Below are 17,782 nucleotides of genomic sequence, written 5' to 3' on the forward strand. Positions count from 1 at the left end.
CAAGGGGAACAATGAAGAGGAGCAGCTCAGAGGACTTAATCAAATTTAGGTTTACTGGCAGTATCCTGTAAAATGACTCCAGGTTTAGGGTTACAGACTGTGTTCTTGTCCCTCCCACCAACTGCCAGTTCATCTTACATAAGCTACGAAATGTGTAATCCTCTAGTATATTTAATTTCAACTTTGGCATTTCTTGGCTTTTAAATCCTTCACTTCTCATCCTTCATGTACTCTTAAGGTAAATTTTGTATAACCTTTCCTAAGGTTTTTTAACAGTAAAAACTTTTCTGATATTTAGGTGCTACACTTAATGACAAGGATGATGACTCCCTCCCAGCAGAAACTGGCCAAAACCATCCATTCTTCCGACGGTCAGATTCCATGACGTTCCTTGGTTGTATTCCACCCAATCCATTTGAAGTTCCTCTGGCAGAAGCCATCCCCCTGGCAGACCAACCACATCTTCTACAGGTGACACCAGAGACTGTATGCTTGAGGATACTTATTTGTAGATTTGTTTTTCATTTCTAACTAAAGTATGTTATTTACTCAGCATGCTTCTGTTAATTTTCAGCCAAATGCTAGAAAAGAAGATTTATTTGGCCGTCCAAGTCAGGGTTTATATTCATCCTCTGCCAACACTGGGAAGTGCTTAATGGAAGTGACAGTGGATAGAAACTGCCTTGAGGTACAGTTATAGGAATTTTGTTTTATTTCAAAGTGTGACTTATGAAAGCTAATACTGTGTAATCCCTTTTAAAACAAATAAGACTGTTGTTGTGAATGCTTTACCATAGGGAAAGAATGAAGATAACTTTTAAAATAGTGGTGGGTCTAAAATAGCATGGTAAAATTTTAAAACTTAAAAATTATATTTTGAACATACTTTTGTATCTGTTTGAAAAAACAACTTATTTTAAACAGATACCTTTAATAATCAAATGCATGCTCTGATTATTTTTTCAAGGCTACAGTAATTTGGGGGCATTTACTTGAAATGCTAATAAATCAAGACTATTTGAGAGAAAAAGGGAATAAAAAATTCCCACCTCTAGAATGTCCTATTTAGATCACCCAGAGCCTGAACCGCTGCCATCTTGAAGTGCTTTTGTGCTTGAAATTCTGCTGTGTGTGTCTGGGGACAAGCTAAGTCTATCGTTCCTTAAGTGCAGTTCTGTCCTGTATAAATAAATAAAAAATCAACAGGAAAATTATGTACAAAAGGTCTTCTAAAATTTTACACACTGGAATTGTGGTAGAAGCGTATTCATCTACTCATGAAAGACAGTGTTCAGTGTTTTTATTTTCTTCAGGATGTCTAATTCGAAAAGGTTCATGGTCTGTTTTTAAAATGTAATTAAATGACGTCTCCTTGTTTAGGTTCTTCCGACCAAAATGTCTTACGCAGCCAATTTAAAAAATGTTATGAGCATGCAAAATCGGCAAAAGAAGGAAGGAGAGGAACAAAATGTGCCAACAGAAGAATCTGAAACTTCAAAACCAGGGCCTTCAGCTCATGATCTTGCAGCACAGTTGAAAAGTAGCTTGCTGGCGGAGATAGGACTGACAGAGAGTGAAGGGCCACCTCTTACATCATTCAGGTACTCAAGGAGTAAAATCAAATTGTTCTATAAAATAATGCTAAATTAGCATATAATCTTGCGGCGTTTCAAACATTTAGTAAGAACCTTTTGGAAGTACTTAAGAGACTGGAAAAATATTCAGGACACTTCTGAAACAGTTTCAAAGTTGGTTGGATGCAAAGTAGTGCAGACAGTTGAGCAGAAGTGGATAGGAAGATGAGTGAACTGGAGTGGAAACCTTTTACTTCTTACATAGTTTGTATCCGGAGGAGGAATTGGCACTATTACCGTCTGTACTGGGAATCTCAGCTGGGTATCAAAGATCATTTCATGGGTTTAGAGATTGAACTGCCTTCATTATTAGTCCCCTCCAGAAGAGAAGATTGAGGTATGTAGGAAGAGTGGACAAGCTGGTGCTCTCACTGTTTGTTTTGCTACTTCTTCTATATGGGACTTTGGTCTCTAAAGTAATGATCCAGCACCTTTTATAAGCACTAAAAGCATCCTTGGGGAAAAAAAAAATCCACAAAAACCACATTGTTAGGAAATGGTTAATGTTGAAATGTGTAGCAGTGGAGTCTGCTTACCACCTAAAAATGTTACACTTTCCATAGAATAATTCCTCAACCTACATGGTGGTGTTTTTGTTTGGGTTTTTTTTAACAAAAATAAAATTAAAATTTTAAATTTATTTAAATTAATTTAAATTAAATTAAATAAATACATTTGGAAATGAACAGCTAAGGGATCCAGCAGCTTTGCTCATACTCTTTTTCTTCCTATCACACCATGCTAGTTACAACACCCTATTGAACCTAAATTGTGCCCCTTTGCTGTGTTCTGAAATAATATATCTGTGTGTATGCACATATATAAGATAAATAATATGAAACTTAGAGATGAATATTTCATAACTATGTAATTCACAGCATTCATTAGCATAGATCAGAGCTCCATACATTTTGTTTGAGTAATATTTTTATCAATGCACAGGTAAACATTTTCCTTGGAATTATGAAATATAGTCAATATATGTTTTTTAAATATATAATAGACATGGCTAATTGGTATGTTTACTGTTTATAATGAGTAATAGTAGTAATATACCGTATTTTAAAGTACCTTGGAAACATTCCTTCATAAAGAAAAGGAATTTTCCAGTTCCCTAGTAATTTTAACTTTATGCAAAGGAGGCAATCCTGAGACTGGGTAGGGAGAAGTTACTTGCATGGTAAGATGGAACGTAAAGAACTATATGGCATGAGGAAAGTGGTTCACCTCAAGACTTTCCTATTTTTGAGGGGTTTTTGAAGTAGAAGAATTACTTGGAAGACAGAATACATTTTCTAAATTATAAGACTCCACTGATGCACACCTTAGCCTCGATTAGGAAATGGTTACGTTTTTGTTAATGAATTGTTTGTATAGTTGTTTTGGGTGCCATATGGTTAGGTTGGGTTGGCAAGTAAGACAGATTCCCTGAATGTGCATCCCATAACATCCCTATTTTCCTGCACCTACTTCTATGTCATCTTATGTGTAGTTCTTCTCTGTGGTTCTGCATCCCTTTCATTTTCCCATGACACACCACTTTTCTCTCCTCTACATATGACCCCTTCTGTCGACTGTCTCTCCCAAAACCTCCATTCCTAAATCTGAAATTGTGTTTCCATGTCACCCCTCCATATGCCCCCTCTCCACTGCCACACTCTTGTTTCTGGCTCATCTCAGCAGCTGGAGTCAGAAGGTCATTTTTTTATATCTGTTCATTTTTTTTAAAAAAATGATGCTCTTTTTGCACTTAAATTCAGTTTCTAACACTCCTGACTCATCTCACATACATGCCCTCCAAAAACAAAAAAAAACAAAAACAAAAAAAAAAACCCTTAAAGGCAATTCTCAGTTAGGTGAGCAAAACAAATCTAGAGTTTCTAGGCCACCCCATCTGAAGAGATGATGAATGGGAAAAAGCACTAGAATAACATTGGAGAAGTAAACAAAGCTTAACTTTTGTAATGCATCCGATGAAGTTAGCTGTAGCTCACGAAAGCTTATGCTCAAATAAATTTGTTAGTCTCTTAGGTGCCACAAGTCCTCCTTTTTCTTTTTGCGAATACAGACTAACACGGCTGCTACTCTGAAAACTTTTATAACAGCATAACTTTAAAACTCTGACTTACACAATTTCCTGAAAAAGCATATCCTGAGATGAGATGCAGCATGCAGAATTTCAGGAAGAGTGGTGTCTCTTTGGAGAAGTTTGGAAGGATTTGAAAATTAGGCATAAAATGGACAGCTGCTTACTCGTCCATTATTTTAAAAAAATAAATAAATGGAAATTACCAACTTGGTTGGCACAGATTTATTTAATTGGGCAAGCTTTGAAATGTTTCTTGCCATCTTTGTGCGATCTACTCCATCTCCTATGTATTACTTAACTAGGAGAAATGCCATAAGTTGCATGTGAGCTGATTTCTGAGTTGTATTTTTCAGGAGCTCTTCCAACAAAATCATATCCCTTATTGTAGCTTTCAGTTTTATTATCACTTAAAACATTTTTTTTTATACGTGGTGGCTGTCATCAATAATTTACAGTGCCACTTAAAGTTTAAATTTTGTCCAGATCTTAACAATAAATGATTTCATGTTTGGTATCTCAGCCTCTACATCGACATTTCAGTTCAAACCAGAACATGAGCTGCCCTGAAGCTCCTATTTCTAGGTGCTAGAAAATCAGGGAATTATTCCGAATACAGTGATTAAACAAAAGTAAAAATATACAACTGAGTACTATCAGAGGTTTAACTTAGTGTTTGCATTTTTTAAGTATTACAAGTTTGTTTTTTGTCCCTGTTCTACCAGGCCCCAGTGTAGTTTCATGGGAATGGTTATTTCTCATGATATGTTGCTAGGACGCTGGCGCCTTTCTTTAGAACTGTTTGGCAGAGTGTTCATGGAAGATGTTGGAGCAGAGCCTGGATCGGTATGTATTTTCTGTGTGGAAAATAGACCGCACTTTGTGTAATTAAATTCTACAGCTAATTTATTATTTTGTTTTTTTTAAAGATCTTGACTGAATTAGGTGGCTTTGAAGTAAAAGAATCAAAATTCCGCAGAGAAATGGAAAAACTTAGAAACCAGCAATCCAGGGATTTAACATTGGAGGTAAAAAAAAAATAGTTTTATTTTCCTGATTTATAACTTAATTAAAAGTTGAATGCAATGAAAACATCACAATATAATTTTATATTCTGTTAAAGGTTTAACACACACTACAGCTATCTGTGTTTTTAGTAATTTGATATAGAAAGTTATGTTTCGAACTCCTGTAGGCAAACATTTTGGAACACTTTTTTCAAGGGGGGGACTCCGGTGCACTGAATAGTGCTGTTGCAGTTACTGTGTAGTGTTATGGATTCCTCCTTCTGGTGGCTCCTTCCAATCATAGTATTGCATGGGAACTTTTATTCTGAAATACTAAAAATCCTCTTGAAATGGCATTTAAAGCTGAAATTAATATTTGATCTTTTGCTATGGCAATCATTACAGAAGGGCAAACACTTAATTTAGCCTATGTATTTGCTAGGTTGATCGAGATAGAGATCTTCTAATTCAGCAGACGATGAGGCAGCTCAACAATCATTTTGGTCGCAGATGTGCTACAACTCCAATGGCTGTTCACAGAGTAAAAGTTACGTTTAAGGATGAGCCAGGAGAAGGCAGTGGTGTGGCACGAAGTTTTTATACTGCCATCGCACAGGCTTTTCTATCAAATGAGAAACTGCCAAACTTAGACTGCATCCAGAATGCCAACAAGGGTACCCATACAAGTAAGTACCATAGAGAAGGTATTCCATGGCTACCATTAATCATAACTCTGGACACGCTTTTCACTTTGGAATATTAACTCTGTTATGCCATCAGGGAGCTAAAAGTTCAATATACATTAGGAAAACCAGAAAGATGGCTAAATAACTAGTGGCTATAACTTCTTCCCTTGATTCCCTGAAAATGTGAATCAGCCTTGACCTGAAGGAACTTCCTCCAGGCTGAAAGGATACATCCATTCAATTCTTTGCTTCTTGGTCAGAATTGCCAAAAAGGGATACTGATTTAGTATTTTTTAAGAGCTAGGTACTTGTCCACTTATCTACTATATTTGGACATTGCCAATATGGTCATGAACAGACAACTGAAATGTGAAAGGCTCTCTAGCCCATGACCATCCCATTCAGTCCCACTTTGTCCCTGAGATATGAGTGAAGTGGTATGCTATACCAGCACTTCTCTTGTAGAAATTTAAGTTCAGTTTCTGCAGAAACTAAATTTTTCATGGCAGGGAGGGAAATATCTAGTTCTTGCGATTTCCTAGAGATTCTGAACGTGTGCCGGTGCACTTCTGAGTATTCAGGAAGACTAAAATAACTCTAGGAACTGCATGCTTACTGTCATAGCTGAGGTAAAAGATCCTAAATGTAATGGAGCAGCTGTGGGTTTGCTGTGGTGGGAGCAGGTCACATGGCAACTGTACTTGGACAGTTTGGTGTGGCTGGAGCAGTGCAGAAGAGTGGAGAACATCACTGTGAGATTCAAACTCTAATCCTCTACTACTGAAGTCTGTGGACTTAATAGTAGTGGCATTGGAGTCACTCTACAGCTGTTCCTCACCTACACACTATTTGGGGGCCAGGATAATAGAAGAAGAATACTTAGTCCTGTCAGGAGTGCAGGGGACTGAACTAGATGACCTCTTGAGGTCCCTTCCAGTCCTATGATTCTATGGTAAGAATGGCTCTGTTTCCCCACAATTCCTCTTAGAACCTCTGCTCAGATCATTTTAGTTGGAATTTGTGTAGAGTTCTACGTTTGATCTGAACGTATGAACTTTCTCTGTTTATCTTAGTTATGTATTAGCTAATTCCTAATAACATAAAATCCATGTCAAAAATTCATTGATCGCTTTAGCAGAAACATCCAGCTGCTCTGGATTTGTGTACAAAGTCTGAATGAAATATCACCTCTTCAATCTCCATAACTGCTGTTTCAGCCTAACCCCAATATTTTAGTCTCTCAGGGCATATCTACACTATAAAATTAAATCAACCTATGTTAAGTCAATTTACAGCCACTGTATTAATTATTGCGGGTGGTTCATGTCCACACTGATGTTCTTCAATGCTTCCCCTTACTTAAGAGTGGCAGAGTGGGGGACTGAGAGCCAGGGCTCTCAGCTCCGTGTCCAGCTTCCTGCGGGAAGCCCAGCTGCCCTGTTCTCCTCAGCTCCCCGCCGGGAACAGGGTGCCTGGATGGCAGCTCACCTTGGAGTGGAGACCTGGTAGCAGCCAAGCTGTGGAGCCAGCTTTCTTGTAAATTTACAAGAATGACAGCCAATAGATGTAAGTAATGCAGAGTCTACAGGGACACTGCGTCGCCTTAACTATACCAACATAAACCCTACGCCTCTCATGGAGGTGGAGTTATGTTGGTGTAGCAGGGCACTTACACTAGTGGGAGCAAGGCTGTAGTGTGTACCTAACATAATTAGGTCAACGTAAGGCAGCTTACGCTGACCTAATGCTGTAGTATAGACCAGGCCTTGGAGTACATATAATAGTGATTAACCCTTTAACAGGCAGCAACCATTTGAAACAGCTTAATCACCGAGTCTGTGACATAGAAAACAAATCCTTACTATTTGAAAGCATACACCTGCCATAAGACTTCAAAAGCTGAAAAATAAACTTTTAACTAGATTGAAGTTTTGAATCCCATTGTGATTTGCTAAGCCATCTAGTCCACTAAAATTGTGCTCTTTTCCTGCATAAGCTATGCAATAAAGAGCTCAAAGTACACTGCATTGTATAAGTATGAGAAGTTTAAAACATTTTTTTCTTTTTCAGGTCTGATGCAGAGATTGCGAAATAGAGGGGAGAGAGATCGAGAGAGGGAGCGTGAAAGGGAAATGAGGAGGAGTAGTGGCTTACGAGCTGGTTCTCGAAGAGACAGGGATAGGTACATGATTTATCTGTAATTTATAGATTACAGTAACTGTAACTGGTCACAAGTATTTTATGAAATAGATTAGCGATTCTCAAACTATGGGGTGGGCCTCCCAAGGGCGGTGTGGGAATGTGTCAAGGGAGGCACAAGCTGTGCGAGTGTTCTTGTATGTGGGTGTGGTGGTGTGTGGGTGTGGTTTTTTTTTTTTTTTTAAAGAGCTCTGGCTTTCAGCCCTGGGCGGCTGGATCTCATTCAGAAGTGCCGTGCACACCCAGAAGGCAGGGATAAAGGGGACAGCTGGAGCCCTGCTGCCCCAGGGCTGACAGCCCAAGCCCCTCCACCTGGGCTCAGGCTCTCCTCCCTCTCCTTCCTCCCCCCCCATTCCTCATGGGGAGGTGGCTTGGGCTCTCACCCCCATCTCTCATGGGTAGGCAGCCCAGGCTCAGGCTCTCCTCCCCCCCGGCCCAATTCCTCATTTGGAGGTGGTGCGGCTCCATCTGTCAGCCCTGGGGTGGCAGCAGCAGCACAGAAGTAAGGGTGGCAATGGGGTGTTAAGCCTGCTGTGAAAAACGATATTGATGAATATCAGTTTTCACGTTGCCATCCTTCCTTGCTGCTGCTGGCGCGGCACTGCCTTCAGAACTGGGCACCCAGCCAGCAGCTGCTGCTCTCTGCTCTGCCTTCAAAGCCTGATGGTGGTATATGTATTTGGGGGGAGCCTAATCAAATAAGTTTGAGAACCACTGAAATACATGAATTGTCTGTTCTAAAATTTGGACTCTCCTTTCTTCAAACTGACAGGATACTAAGCTTCTCTCTTTCAAGATAGAACACTTATTTTGAATAACTTTCCATATTCTTTTTTTAATATAAATACATGATCTAATGAATACGCCCATTTCAGCATCACTAGACCGTTGTTCAACCCCATCTCACAAATTACTCCTGTCATTGCAGTAGCCAAGACAAGAAATCTATTACAAACGCCACCATTGTTACTTAGTGGGTTGTCCACCTTGTTTCTCCAAAAGATTGACAGAATTCAACTCTGTTCCCTTCCCAGACCTTTATATCCAACTAACTACATGGAATATTACAATTGCACAAACTGGTCCATACTATTTTATCTGTACATAAATAATATTATCCAAGAGATTTGTACGTTTCCTTTGCAACTAACATAGTCTTATCAAGTTTCACAAAATATAAACCAAGAGGGATGTAAACTGTCATTTTTAAAGGGACTTTAGAAGACAACTTTCCATTGACACAAGGCCCTTTAGACCAGCCTCAGAAGGGAATCCTAGTGATGATCCTGATCCTCTTCCAGCACATCGACAGGCCCTTGGAGAAAGGCTTTACCCTCGTGTACAAGCAATGCAACCAGTAAGGCCAATCTGCGCAGTACACTTAAGTCTATTGTTGTTGCTATGGGTATCTTTCACTTAAGATTTCTTTTCTTTAGCCTTTGGTTGTGAAATTCATGACTTATTAAAATAGTTGAATTCTATAAGGGTATTTTTTTTATCTCTTTTGTGACTTTCTTTAGTTTGTATTTCTACAGCTTGTCATTTGACTCACAAATTTGTTTTAAATCGTGGGTGTGTTAAGATATGAAGGTTTTCAGAAAACCCCATTTGAAAGCGAGTGCACTGAAGGAATGATGCGACAGTAAGATCTTGAATTCTTATTTCCAGGCATTTGCAAGCAAAATCACAGGTATGCTACTGGAGTTGTCTCCTGCTCAGCTGCTTCTGTTACTAGCAAGCGAAGATTCCCTTAGAGCAAGAGTTGATGAGGCTATGGAACTCATTATTGCACATGGAAGGTAAAGGATTAAATGAAGATTCAGATAAAAAAAGGAAGGCTGGTCTTGTGGTTAAGACAGTGATCTAGGATCCAGCAGATCTGGGTTCAGTTCCCTGCTCTGTCACAGGTATCCTGTTTGCCTTGGGCAAGTCACCTGATATTAGTACCCTCAGTTTCCCATTTGGAAAATAAGAAAGTACTTCCTCTTCCCCACAACGTGTATCTTGTCTGTTTAGACTGTAAACTCTTTGAGGCATTCTTACATTGTGTATGTTCAGTGTCTAGCACAATGGGATCATTATCTTGGTTCGGCATCTAGGTCCCATTGTTATATAAATAATAATATGGTATTCTTGTTTGTGTTTTGCTTTAAAACCAAATTGGCGAGAAACTGCACTTTGCACAGTTTGTTTTCAGAACCTGGTTATAATGGCTTAGTATTCCTCCTGTCTAGCTGTAGAGATTGGTTGAGGAAACTCATCTGTATACATGCATAATAAAGAGTTTGCAGTCTTTCAAATTTTTCTTTACTAAATTCTGTTTTCAGAATCATATCTAGTTTTATTATTTTGACTTTTCATTAAAAAATAAACTTTTCTAGTTTCCGCTCAGAATGTGACTATTAATTGATAATGGTAAATTAAATCTTGGCTTGCCTCTTCTCCTCCCCTCTCCCCAGGGAAAATGGAGCTGACAGTATCCTGGATCTTGGGTTGCTAGACTCCTCAGATAAGGTACAGGTAAGAGATCTGTTTTGCATCGGGTTCACTTGTGAAATGAAGGAAATTTAGGATCTAGTTATATTGGCTTGCCATAAAAAGATGTATGGTTTTTTAAAATAAACGTAACAACCTGTAAATGACCTGCCATTTTGCCTCAGTTATCTCCTCTTGTCACATAAAATGTAGGGCTGTCAAGCGATTAAAAAAATTAATCGCAATTACTCACACAATTACAAAGATTACTCGCGTGATTAAATAATAGAATACCATTTATTTAAATATTTTTGGATGATTTCTACATTTTCAAATGTATTGATTTCAATTACAACACAGAATATAAAGTGTATAGTGCTCACTTTATATTTATTTTGATTACAAATATTTGCACTGTAAAAAAACAAAAGAAATAGTATTTTTCAATTCACCTAATACAAGTACTGTAGTGCAATCTCTTTATCATGAAAGTTGAACTTACAAATGTAGAATTATGTACAAAACATAATTGCATTCAAAAATAAAACAATGTAAAACCTACAAGTCCACTCAATTTCAGCCAGTCACTCAGACAAACAAGTTTGGTTACAATTTGCGGGAGATAATGCTGCCCACTTGTTTACAATATCACCTGAAAGTGAGAACAAGTGTTTGCATGGCACTGTTGTAGCCAGTGTCACAAGATATTTATGTGCCAGATCCAGTAAAGATTCATATGTCCCTTCATGCTTCAACCACCATTCCAGAGAACATGCGTCCGTGCTGATGACTAGTTATGCTCAATAACGATCCACAGGAGAGTGGCCAGACGCATGTTCATTTTCATCATCTGAGTCAGACGCCACCAGCAGAAGGTTGATTTTCTTTTTTGGTAGTTTGGGTTCTGTAGTTTCTGCATTGGAGTGTTGCTCTTTTAAAACTTCTGAAAGCATGCTCCCCACCTCGTCCCTCCCAGATTTTGGATGGCACTTCAGATTCTTAAACCTTAAGTCGAATGCTGTAGCTATTTTTAGAAATCTCACATTGGACAAAACTCAAAGGTGATACCAATCTGCTGCGAAAGTGTTTTTAAAACGAACGTATGCTGGGTCATCATCTGAGACTGCTATAACATGAAATCTATGGCAGAATGCCGGTAAAACAGAACAGGAGACATACAGTTCTCCTCAAAGGAGTTCAGTCACAAATTTAATTAATGCATTATTTTTTAATGCGCATCATCAGCATGGAAGCATGTCCTCTGTAATGGTGGCCGAAGCATGAAGGGGCATTCGAATGTTTAGCATATCTGGCAGGTAAATATCTTGCAATGCCGGTTACAAAAGTGCCATGTGAACACCTGTTTTCTCTTTCAAGTGACATTGTAAATAAGAAGTGGGCAGCAGTATCTCCCGTAAATGTAAACAAACTTGTTTGTCTTAGCGATTGGCTGAATAAGTAGTAGGACTGAATGGACTTGTAGGCTCTAAAGTTTTACATTGTTTTGTTTGAGTGCAGTTATGTAACAAAAAAAATCTACACTTGTAAGTTACACTTTCACAGTAAAGAGATTGCACCACAGTACTTGTATGAGGTGAATTGAAAAATACTATTTTATTTATCATTTTACAAGTGCAAATATTTGTAATATAAATATGGAGTGAGTGCTGTACACTTTGTATTTGTTGTAATAGAAATCAATATATTTGAAAATGTAGAAAAACACTGAAAAATATTTAATACATTTCAATTGGTATTCTATTGTTTAACAGTGCGATTCATCACCATTAATTTTTCTGAGTTAATCACGTGAGTTAACTCTGATTAATCGACAGCCCTAATAAAATGAAGGGTGTTTTTTTTACTTATTCTTTGCTGAAAAGATCTGCTTCTTTAATTTGTTGTTTTTCAAAATAATGAAATAATTGCTCAATTACTTAAAAATCCACCATTTCCAAATATTACCAGACTTTTGTTATGGTGAGACTCAAAAATCTTTTGGTTCAATAGTGAGCAGGTTTCTGTATTCAATGAGTAACAAAAATAGGATAGATGTTTGATTTTTAACTGAGATTCTAAATTAGCTTCTTAATCTTTTGTACTAGGAAAATAGAAAGCGACATGGCTCCAGTCGCAGTGTGGTGGACATGGAATTGGATGATACAGATGATGGTGATGATAATGCACCACTTTTCTACCAACCTGGGAAACGAGGTTTTTATACGCCAAGGCCTGGCAAAAACACAGAGGCAAGGCTGAACTGTTTCAGAAACATTGGCAGGTACAATATTAAGCTAGTTTGCTAGTCTTGTGTTCTCTTGGCATTTCAGATATTTCGATAGCTTATATTTCTCCAAAGATAAAAGCTGTAATAGAGTTCTCATCTTGGGTTTGAAATCATGTGGGGGAACCTGAACAACTCAGTCTATTAAATCTTGAGAGAAATCTTCAATTTTTGCACTAATACCCCTCAACATACGTACGTGTGTGTGTGTGTGAGAGAGAGAGAGAGAGAGAGAGAGAGAGAGAAAGAAAATAAAATGTTAGTAGCATCAGATTTATTGCACCATTGGCATTTCAGGTCCCATGACTCCCTGGTCTCTGAGGACATAAACTTTCTGTAAAAGGCAACTATTTTGCTGATTTCTTAAGCTAAAATTTGTATCTTTGTGCTTTTGCTTTCCCTGCCTCCTTTTTATTTTGCAAGTATGTCAGAGAAGCAGGACCTTAAAGTCCCCTGGTACCATCCACATTATGTCCTAAGTTGCACATGCACAGCCGGCAGAACAGACTGTCTTGGCTTTGATATCTGTGTCCAGATGTCACCATGGGCTCTGACGTTCAAAAGTGAGTTTCCCTGAAATCATTCCTGGTTCTCCCTCTCTCTCTCTCTCTCTCTCTCTCTCTTCACACCCCTGTTCCCTCTTCCTCCTTCCCCCCCACACACGCAGAGTTTTCCAAGTTTTCATAGGCAAACAGTCTTCAAATAAGCAGTTGAGCATCCTTGCTGGACATCATGACTATCAATAATTTCCCACATTGGTAAAGCTCTTACAAAATAGGCGCTCAAGCTGTGTTTCCACAAACAACCTGCTAGCTCTGGTATAGATGGACTCCAGGACCCTGCTCATGTTGTTGGGAACTGACTTGGGGGGGGGGGGGGGAAAGGCTTCTCTTCCCAAGAAAACAAAGTGTGTATCAAGTAGAACTCACTCCAAAGACATTTCACTTTTCTAGACTTCTCAATGCATGTTCAATTGTTCTTATATATGCCTTCATCACCTTATGTCTATATAATAGCAGTGTAGTATACTTGGGCATGAAGACACCAGTCCTTGGAGAAACTCCAACTAGTACAGAACCCTGCACTGCATTCCTCAGCAACGCTAGCTGCTTTGAGCCCATCAGACCTGGCCTCTGCTCTATATGTTGGCTTTCTAGAGACTACTGAGTAAAGTTCAAGATCTCAGTCCTTACCTTCAAGGAGCTTAGTGGCATGGGCCCAAAATGTTTAAAGAGACGGCTTAAAGCACCAGGATGAGGACCATAGTCAAGAACTCTACTTCTGTGGCACAGTGAAACTTTCTACCACAGGGAAAAAGCTTGTCTGTGCAGGAGACAAAGCTTTCTCAGTGACTAGTCTGACTCTGGAATTAACTGTGTCACAAATTAAGGGCTGTCACAAACCTCACCACATTCCACTCCAAATTCAAAGTGCTCTTCTTTCACCTTGTCTTCTCTGAAATAAATGCATAGTAGTGTGTGTGTGTTAAACAAAACACTACACTGCACAACTTCTCTCCCTGGGGAGTGATGAGAGAAGGAGACTAAATGACATATGACAGAATTTAGTCGTGTTGCCTAACACTACTTGAAGGTTCTCAATACTGTCGATGAGGGCAGAATAAGAACCTATTGTAGGATAGGATGAAGTCCTCCAATTACACCGTTTCATACAGTAAAGGTAACTTTTCAGTTCTGAATATATTGTGGGGCCTGGTGTTGTCTTCCTACCATGTTGCTTCATCTCCAGTGAAAATGTATGTGACAGAAGGTTGCTTCTGACATCTGTCATTGTTCCTTTGTGGGATCATGTGCTTCAGAACAAGGCTTGTGACCAGTGTTTGCTCTCCTGAATAAGTCAGTGAATGTTTTTGCACCCCATTGGCACTAATGGACTCAGTGCACCTCACTTTGAAGTAGGTGATCATGAGAAAAACATGTGGGATTGCTCTGCTGAGGCGCTTTTTAGAGCGAATTTCTGGAAGTCCATAGGCTTATGCCTGGAGAAGAATGATACCCTTAAAAATCCCATCACTTCTTGATTTTCACTCCAGTATAGCAGATTCTCCTGATTCCAGAAGAACCATGTCTGTGTTTTGTCTGACTGCGTTTTTTATTGTAACAACTGAACTCATAGCTTCAAAACTCATTCAGTCATTTAATATTTATTTACACAGCCAGACTCATAATTTTCTAAACAGATTTATAGGGCAGGTATTTAGAATTCTTTTCACACCTTTATGAAGTGTAATTGATCAGCCAGAAGGCAGCCATCAAAATTCATTTTAACAGCCTTTTTGCAGAAACAGTTTTTGCCTAAGTTGTCCTGTCTTTAAATTTTTGGGAACCCTCTTATTTTATCCCTATTTTTGCTGAGTCTCACATAAAATAGGTTTATTGTTTTCTTTCCACTAACAGTATTTTTATATTCTTGGTGATTGTTTTGGGATATTTTCTTTCATAGAAATATCTGTGGAGATTTTTAGTCTCCAGGAGTGGAGTTCTGTTGCAGCAGGTATTTTTGAGGAAGTGATCCTTTACCCATGATTGTTCTTTCAGGAAAAATAGCGGATTATTTATTTTTTTAACCAAACTTCCTAGAATAAACTCTCCTCATGGGATGAGGTACTGCATTTCAGAAACAGTGATTTATTTTGGGGGATGTTGGCATTGGGAAGTCTTAAATATGAGGTTTTATAATTGGAAGCTAGCTTCAACCTGAATTCCAGAGTTAATTATTTTATTTTTTTCTTCTTGAAATATTCAAGAAACTCTTTTGAATCCCACTTTTTTAAATAATTTCCTTTTGTGATTTTCTAATAGTACTCTTTTTGTTCTCAGAATTCTAGGGTTGTGCTTACTGCAGAATGAACTATGTCCCATCACATTAAACCGACACGTTATCAAAGTTCTTCTGGGCAGAAAAGTAAGTTGATCAGACATCTGAATTGCCTTTAAGTACATAAGATTTAATTTTTTTTTTTTACACAAAGTATATGTTTTGATGTTAACACTGTGCTTGTTTGGCAATACTAGATTTAATTAAAACAGTTTTGATTTTTTTGTCTTACAATTAAACTGAGTTTGCCAAGTGGATGCCAAGGAATTGACTGAGGTGGCTTTCCATTGACATAATGTGTGCGCTCGCGCTCTCTCTATATACATCTATATCTATCTGTCTCTATTAATTACATATTTAAAATGGGACAGGGTTGATCTCCTTTCTTTTTTTTTTGCTCGTGAAGTTGAAGAACCAGTGCTGTAGCATTAGTTCTCTTGCTCTTTCTATGTTAATATTTTCAAAAAGGCATTTTGTTTAACAATTGAGAGAATTCTTTAATCAGATTTCAAATTCTGCTTCAGGTGTAGACATAAAATTTAAATGCAGTCCAGCAATTGCCTATGTTTTAACTGTTTTAGGTCAAGACCACATTTTAATTATCTTTTGGCAATATTTCTCTCAATATGGTGCCTGATGCAACAAACTGAACAATGTTTTCCATTATCCCTGGCCTTCATTTTGGTTTATAAATTTAAAAAAAAAAAAAAACCCATCAGAGCCTGTTGTTGTCTAAAATGGATGTGATTTTAACAAATGGGGCAGGGGAATGGTGACAAAGGAGCAAGCAGGTATGGATGCACAAGAACACCCTGACCCTTTTCCAAAACAGAAGGACGTTCTCCTTGCTCTACCATCTGAGTAAAAGCCTCCTAGGGCTCCCTCATGTCGACAGCAGAGGAGTGGGCAACATGGGAAAATGAGAAGCACCAAAATTCCCTGTAGTTGAGTTTAGGGGCACCACAAAGTACTGTCTTAGATGGAAAGACAGAATCGATGGAGCAAAGGCCCCCAAAATGGGGCAAAAAAGGAAAGGATCTGCTCAAAAGATCTGCTTGTTGAGGAGGGCAACTACTGGGCACACAAAACCTCCACCTAAAGGAGTTTACAGCTGCTGGGAAGAAGCTTTCTTTCTGTAAAGGTGCAGGTGAATTTTCCTTCCAGAGTTTTAGGGAGTGTGGAGATGAGAAAAGGAGTGGTGACACGTGACCCCATTTTCAAATCCTCTTGAAAAATCCATCAAGGTCTGTTCTGATCCAAGCTGATTTATGAAAAGGGTGCGTTCCAAGAGTTCAGTTGCCTAGATCTATAGTCATTCTTAGTGTTAGAAAATGCTTTACAACCATCTCTGTGCTTTGCCAATGCACTTCAGTCTGGTGTTATGTTCCTGCACCTCAGAAAATCAGGATGAGAATGGAAATTACTTGTATGTATGTATGTATGTATGTATGTATGTATATTTATTTATTGCCATTCTTTCCAAGTGTCTGAGTAAATGCCTCATTACGTGGCTATTTAGGTGCCTTATGCTAGTGTACATATTTTATCAGTTCTAATTATGTTGAATATATTTATAAAAACAATGCTACATATCAAATATCTACCTTATTTTAGGTGAACTGGCATGACTTTGCTTTTTTTGATCCGGTTATGTATGAGAGCTTGCGGCAACTTATCCTAGCCTCCCAGAGCACGGATGCTGATGCTGTTTTTGCAGCAATGGATTTAGCATTTGCAATAGACCTGTGCAAGGAGGAGGGTGGAGGGCAGGTAGGTACAAGCTGAATTTGCCTTTACAGTTTAATGTTACTTGTTCATAGCCTGTCAAACCGCAGACTGTAGATTTAAGGTGTGTTCAGGAGCCCAAGACCCATTGAAAGTCTGTGGGATTTGTGTTCCTAAATCACTTACGTGTTTTTGAATATCCCACCCCTAGAATTTATGGGCTGTTTAATATAATCTAAATGAGAAATCAGCCGTATCAGTATTATTGGTCTCATCATGAGGACTGGTTTTAAATGTAAAACTTCTGTTCATGGTAATAATAGTCCGAACCAGTAACCCACTGAAAACTTGTTTTAAGAGTGAAAAAGCTGTATAACACCACAATATATTTACTGCATACAGTAATAGAAATGATACTCTTGTTTTAACTGTTGCTTTTTTCTGCTTTTAAAGTGTTTTTAAATCCTCTTCCCTTTTGCTACTTCATCATAGGTTGAACTTATCTCCAATGGTGTAAATATACCAGTAACCCCTCAGAATGTTTATGAATATGTCCGGAAATATGCAGAACACAGAATGTTGGTAGTAGCAGAACAACCTCTACATGTAAGAGCTTTGTAGTTTTTTGGAATGATACTGTCTATTTCTGCATATGCCGCGTTCCATTCCAAGTTGTCCAACTTCTGAAGGGTATTAATCTTTGTTTCTTGTTACACAGTTGCTAACTTAATTATGTGGAGACCTCGATTACCCTAAAAGCTCATTTGAATAGAAAGAAGGATATAAATTCAAATTAAGAATTAAAGTTAGCTCAATGACTAGTTAAACTTCAGCATTTACATATAGAT

General features: G+C 38.3%; 1 protein-coding gene across 27 annotated transcripts in view; it reads left to right on the forward strand.

The window, feature by feature from the left end:
- Positions 1–17,782, forward strand: part of UBR5 (ubiquitin protein ligase E3 component n-recognin 5) — a 140,954-nt gene that overhangs the window by 116,539 nt on the left and 6,633 nt on the right. For 11 of the 27 annotated variants that reach the window (XM_038389368.2, XM_038389362.2, XM_038389363.2 and 8 more), the window contains 14 exons: positions 299–471; positions 575–688; positions 1,381–1,601; positions 4,446–4,566; positions 4,650–4,748; positions 5,170–5,413; positions 7,484–7,595; positions 8,825–8,969; positions 9,281–9,411; positions 10,072–10,132; positions 12,193–12,368; positions 15,212–15,296; positions 16,824–16,979; positions 17,427–17,540. In XM_038389368.2, coding sequence (XP_038245296.1) covers positions 299–471; positions 575–688; positions 1,381–1,601; positions 4,446–4,566; positions 4,650–4,748; positions 5,170–5,413; positions 7,484–7,595; positions 8,825–8,969; positions 9,281–9,411; positions 10,072–10,132; positions 12,193–12,368; positions 15,212–15,296; positions 16,824–16,979; positions 17,427–17,540 — 1,952 coding nt within the window. Of the gene's footprint in view, positions 1–298; positions 472–553; positions 689–1,380; positions 1,602–4,445; positions 4,567–4,649; positions 4,749–5,169; positions 5,414–7,483; positions 7,596–8,824; positions 8,970–9,280; positions 9,412–10,071; positions 10,133–12,192; positions 12,369–15,211; positions 15,297–16,823; positions 16,980–17,426; positions 17,541–17,782 lie in introns of all 27 variants that reach the window. The other 16 variants (XM_043507469.1, XM_043507471.1, XM_043507470.1 and 13 more) reach the window with 3 other exon arrangements.

The sequence above is a fragment of the Dermochelys coriacea genome, chromosome 2 (assembly GCF_009764565.3).
Source record: "Dermochelys coriacea isolate rDerCor1 chromosome 2, rDerCor1.pri.v4, whole genome shotgun sequence".
NCBI lineage: Eukaryota > Metazoa > Chordata > Testudines > Dermochelyidae > Dermochelys > Dermochelys coriacea.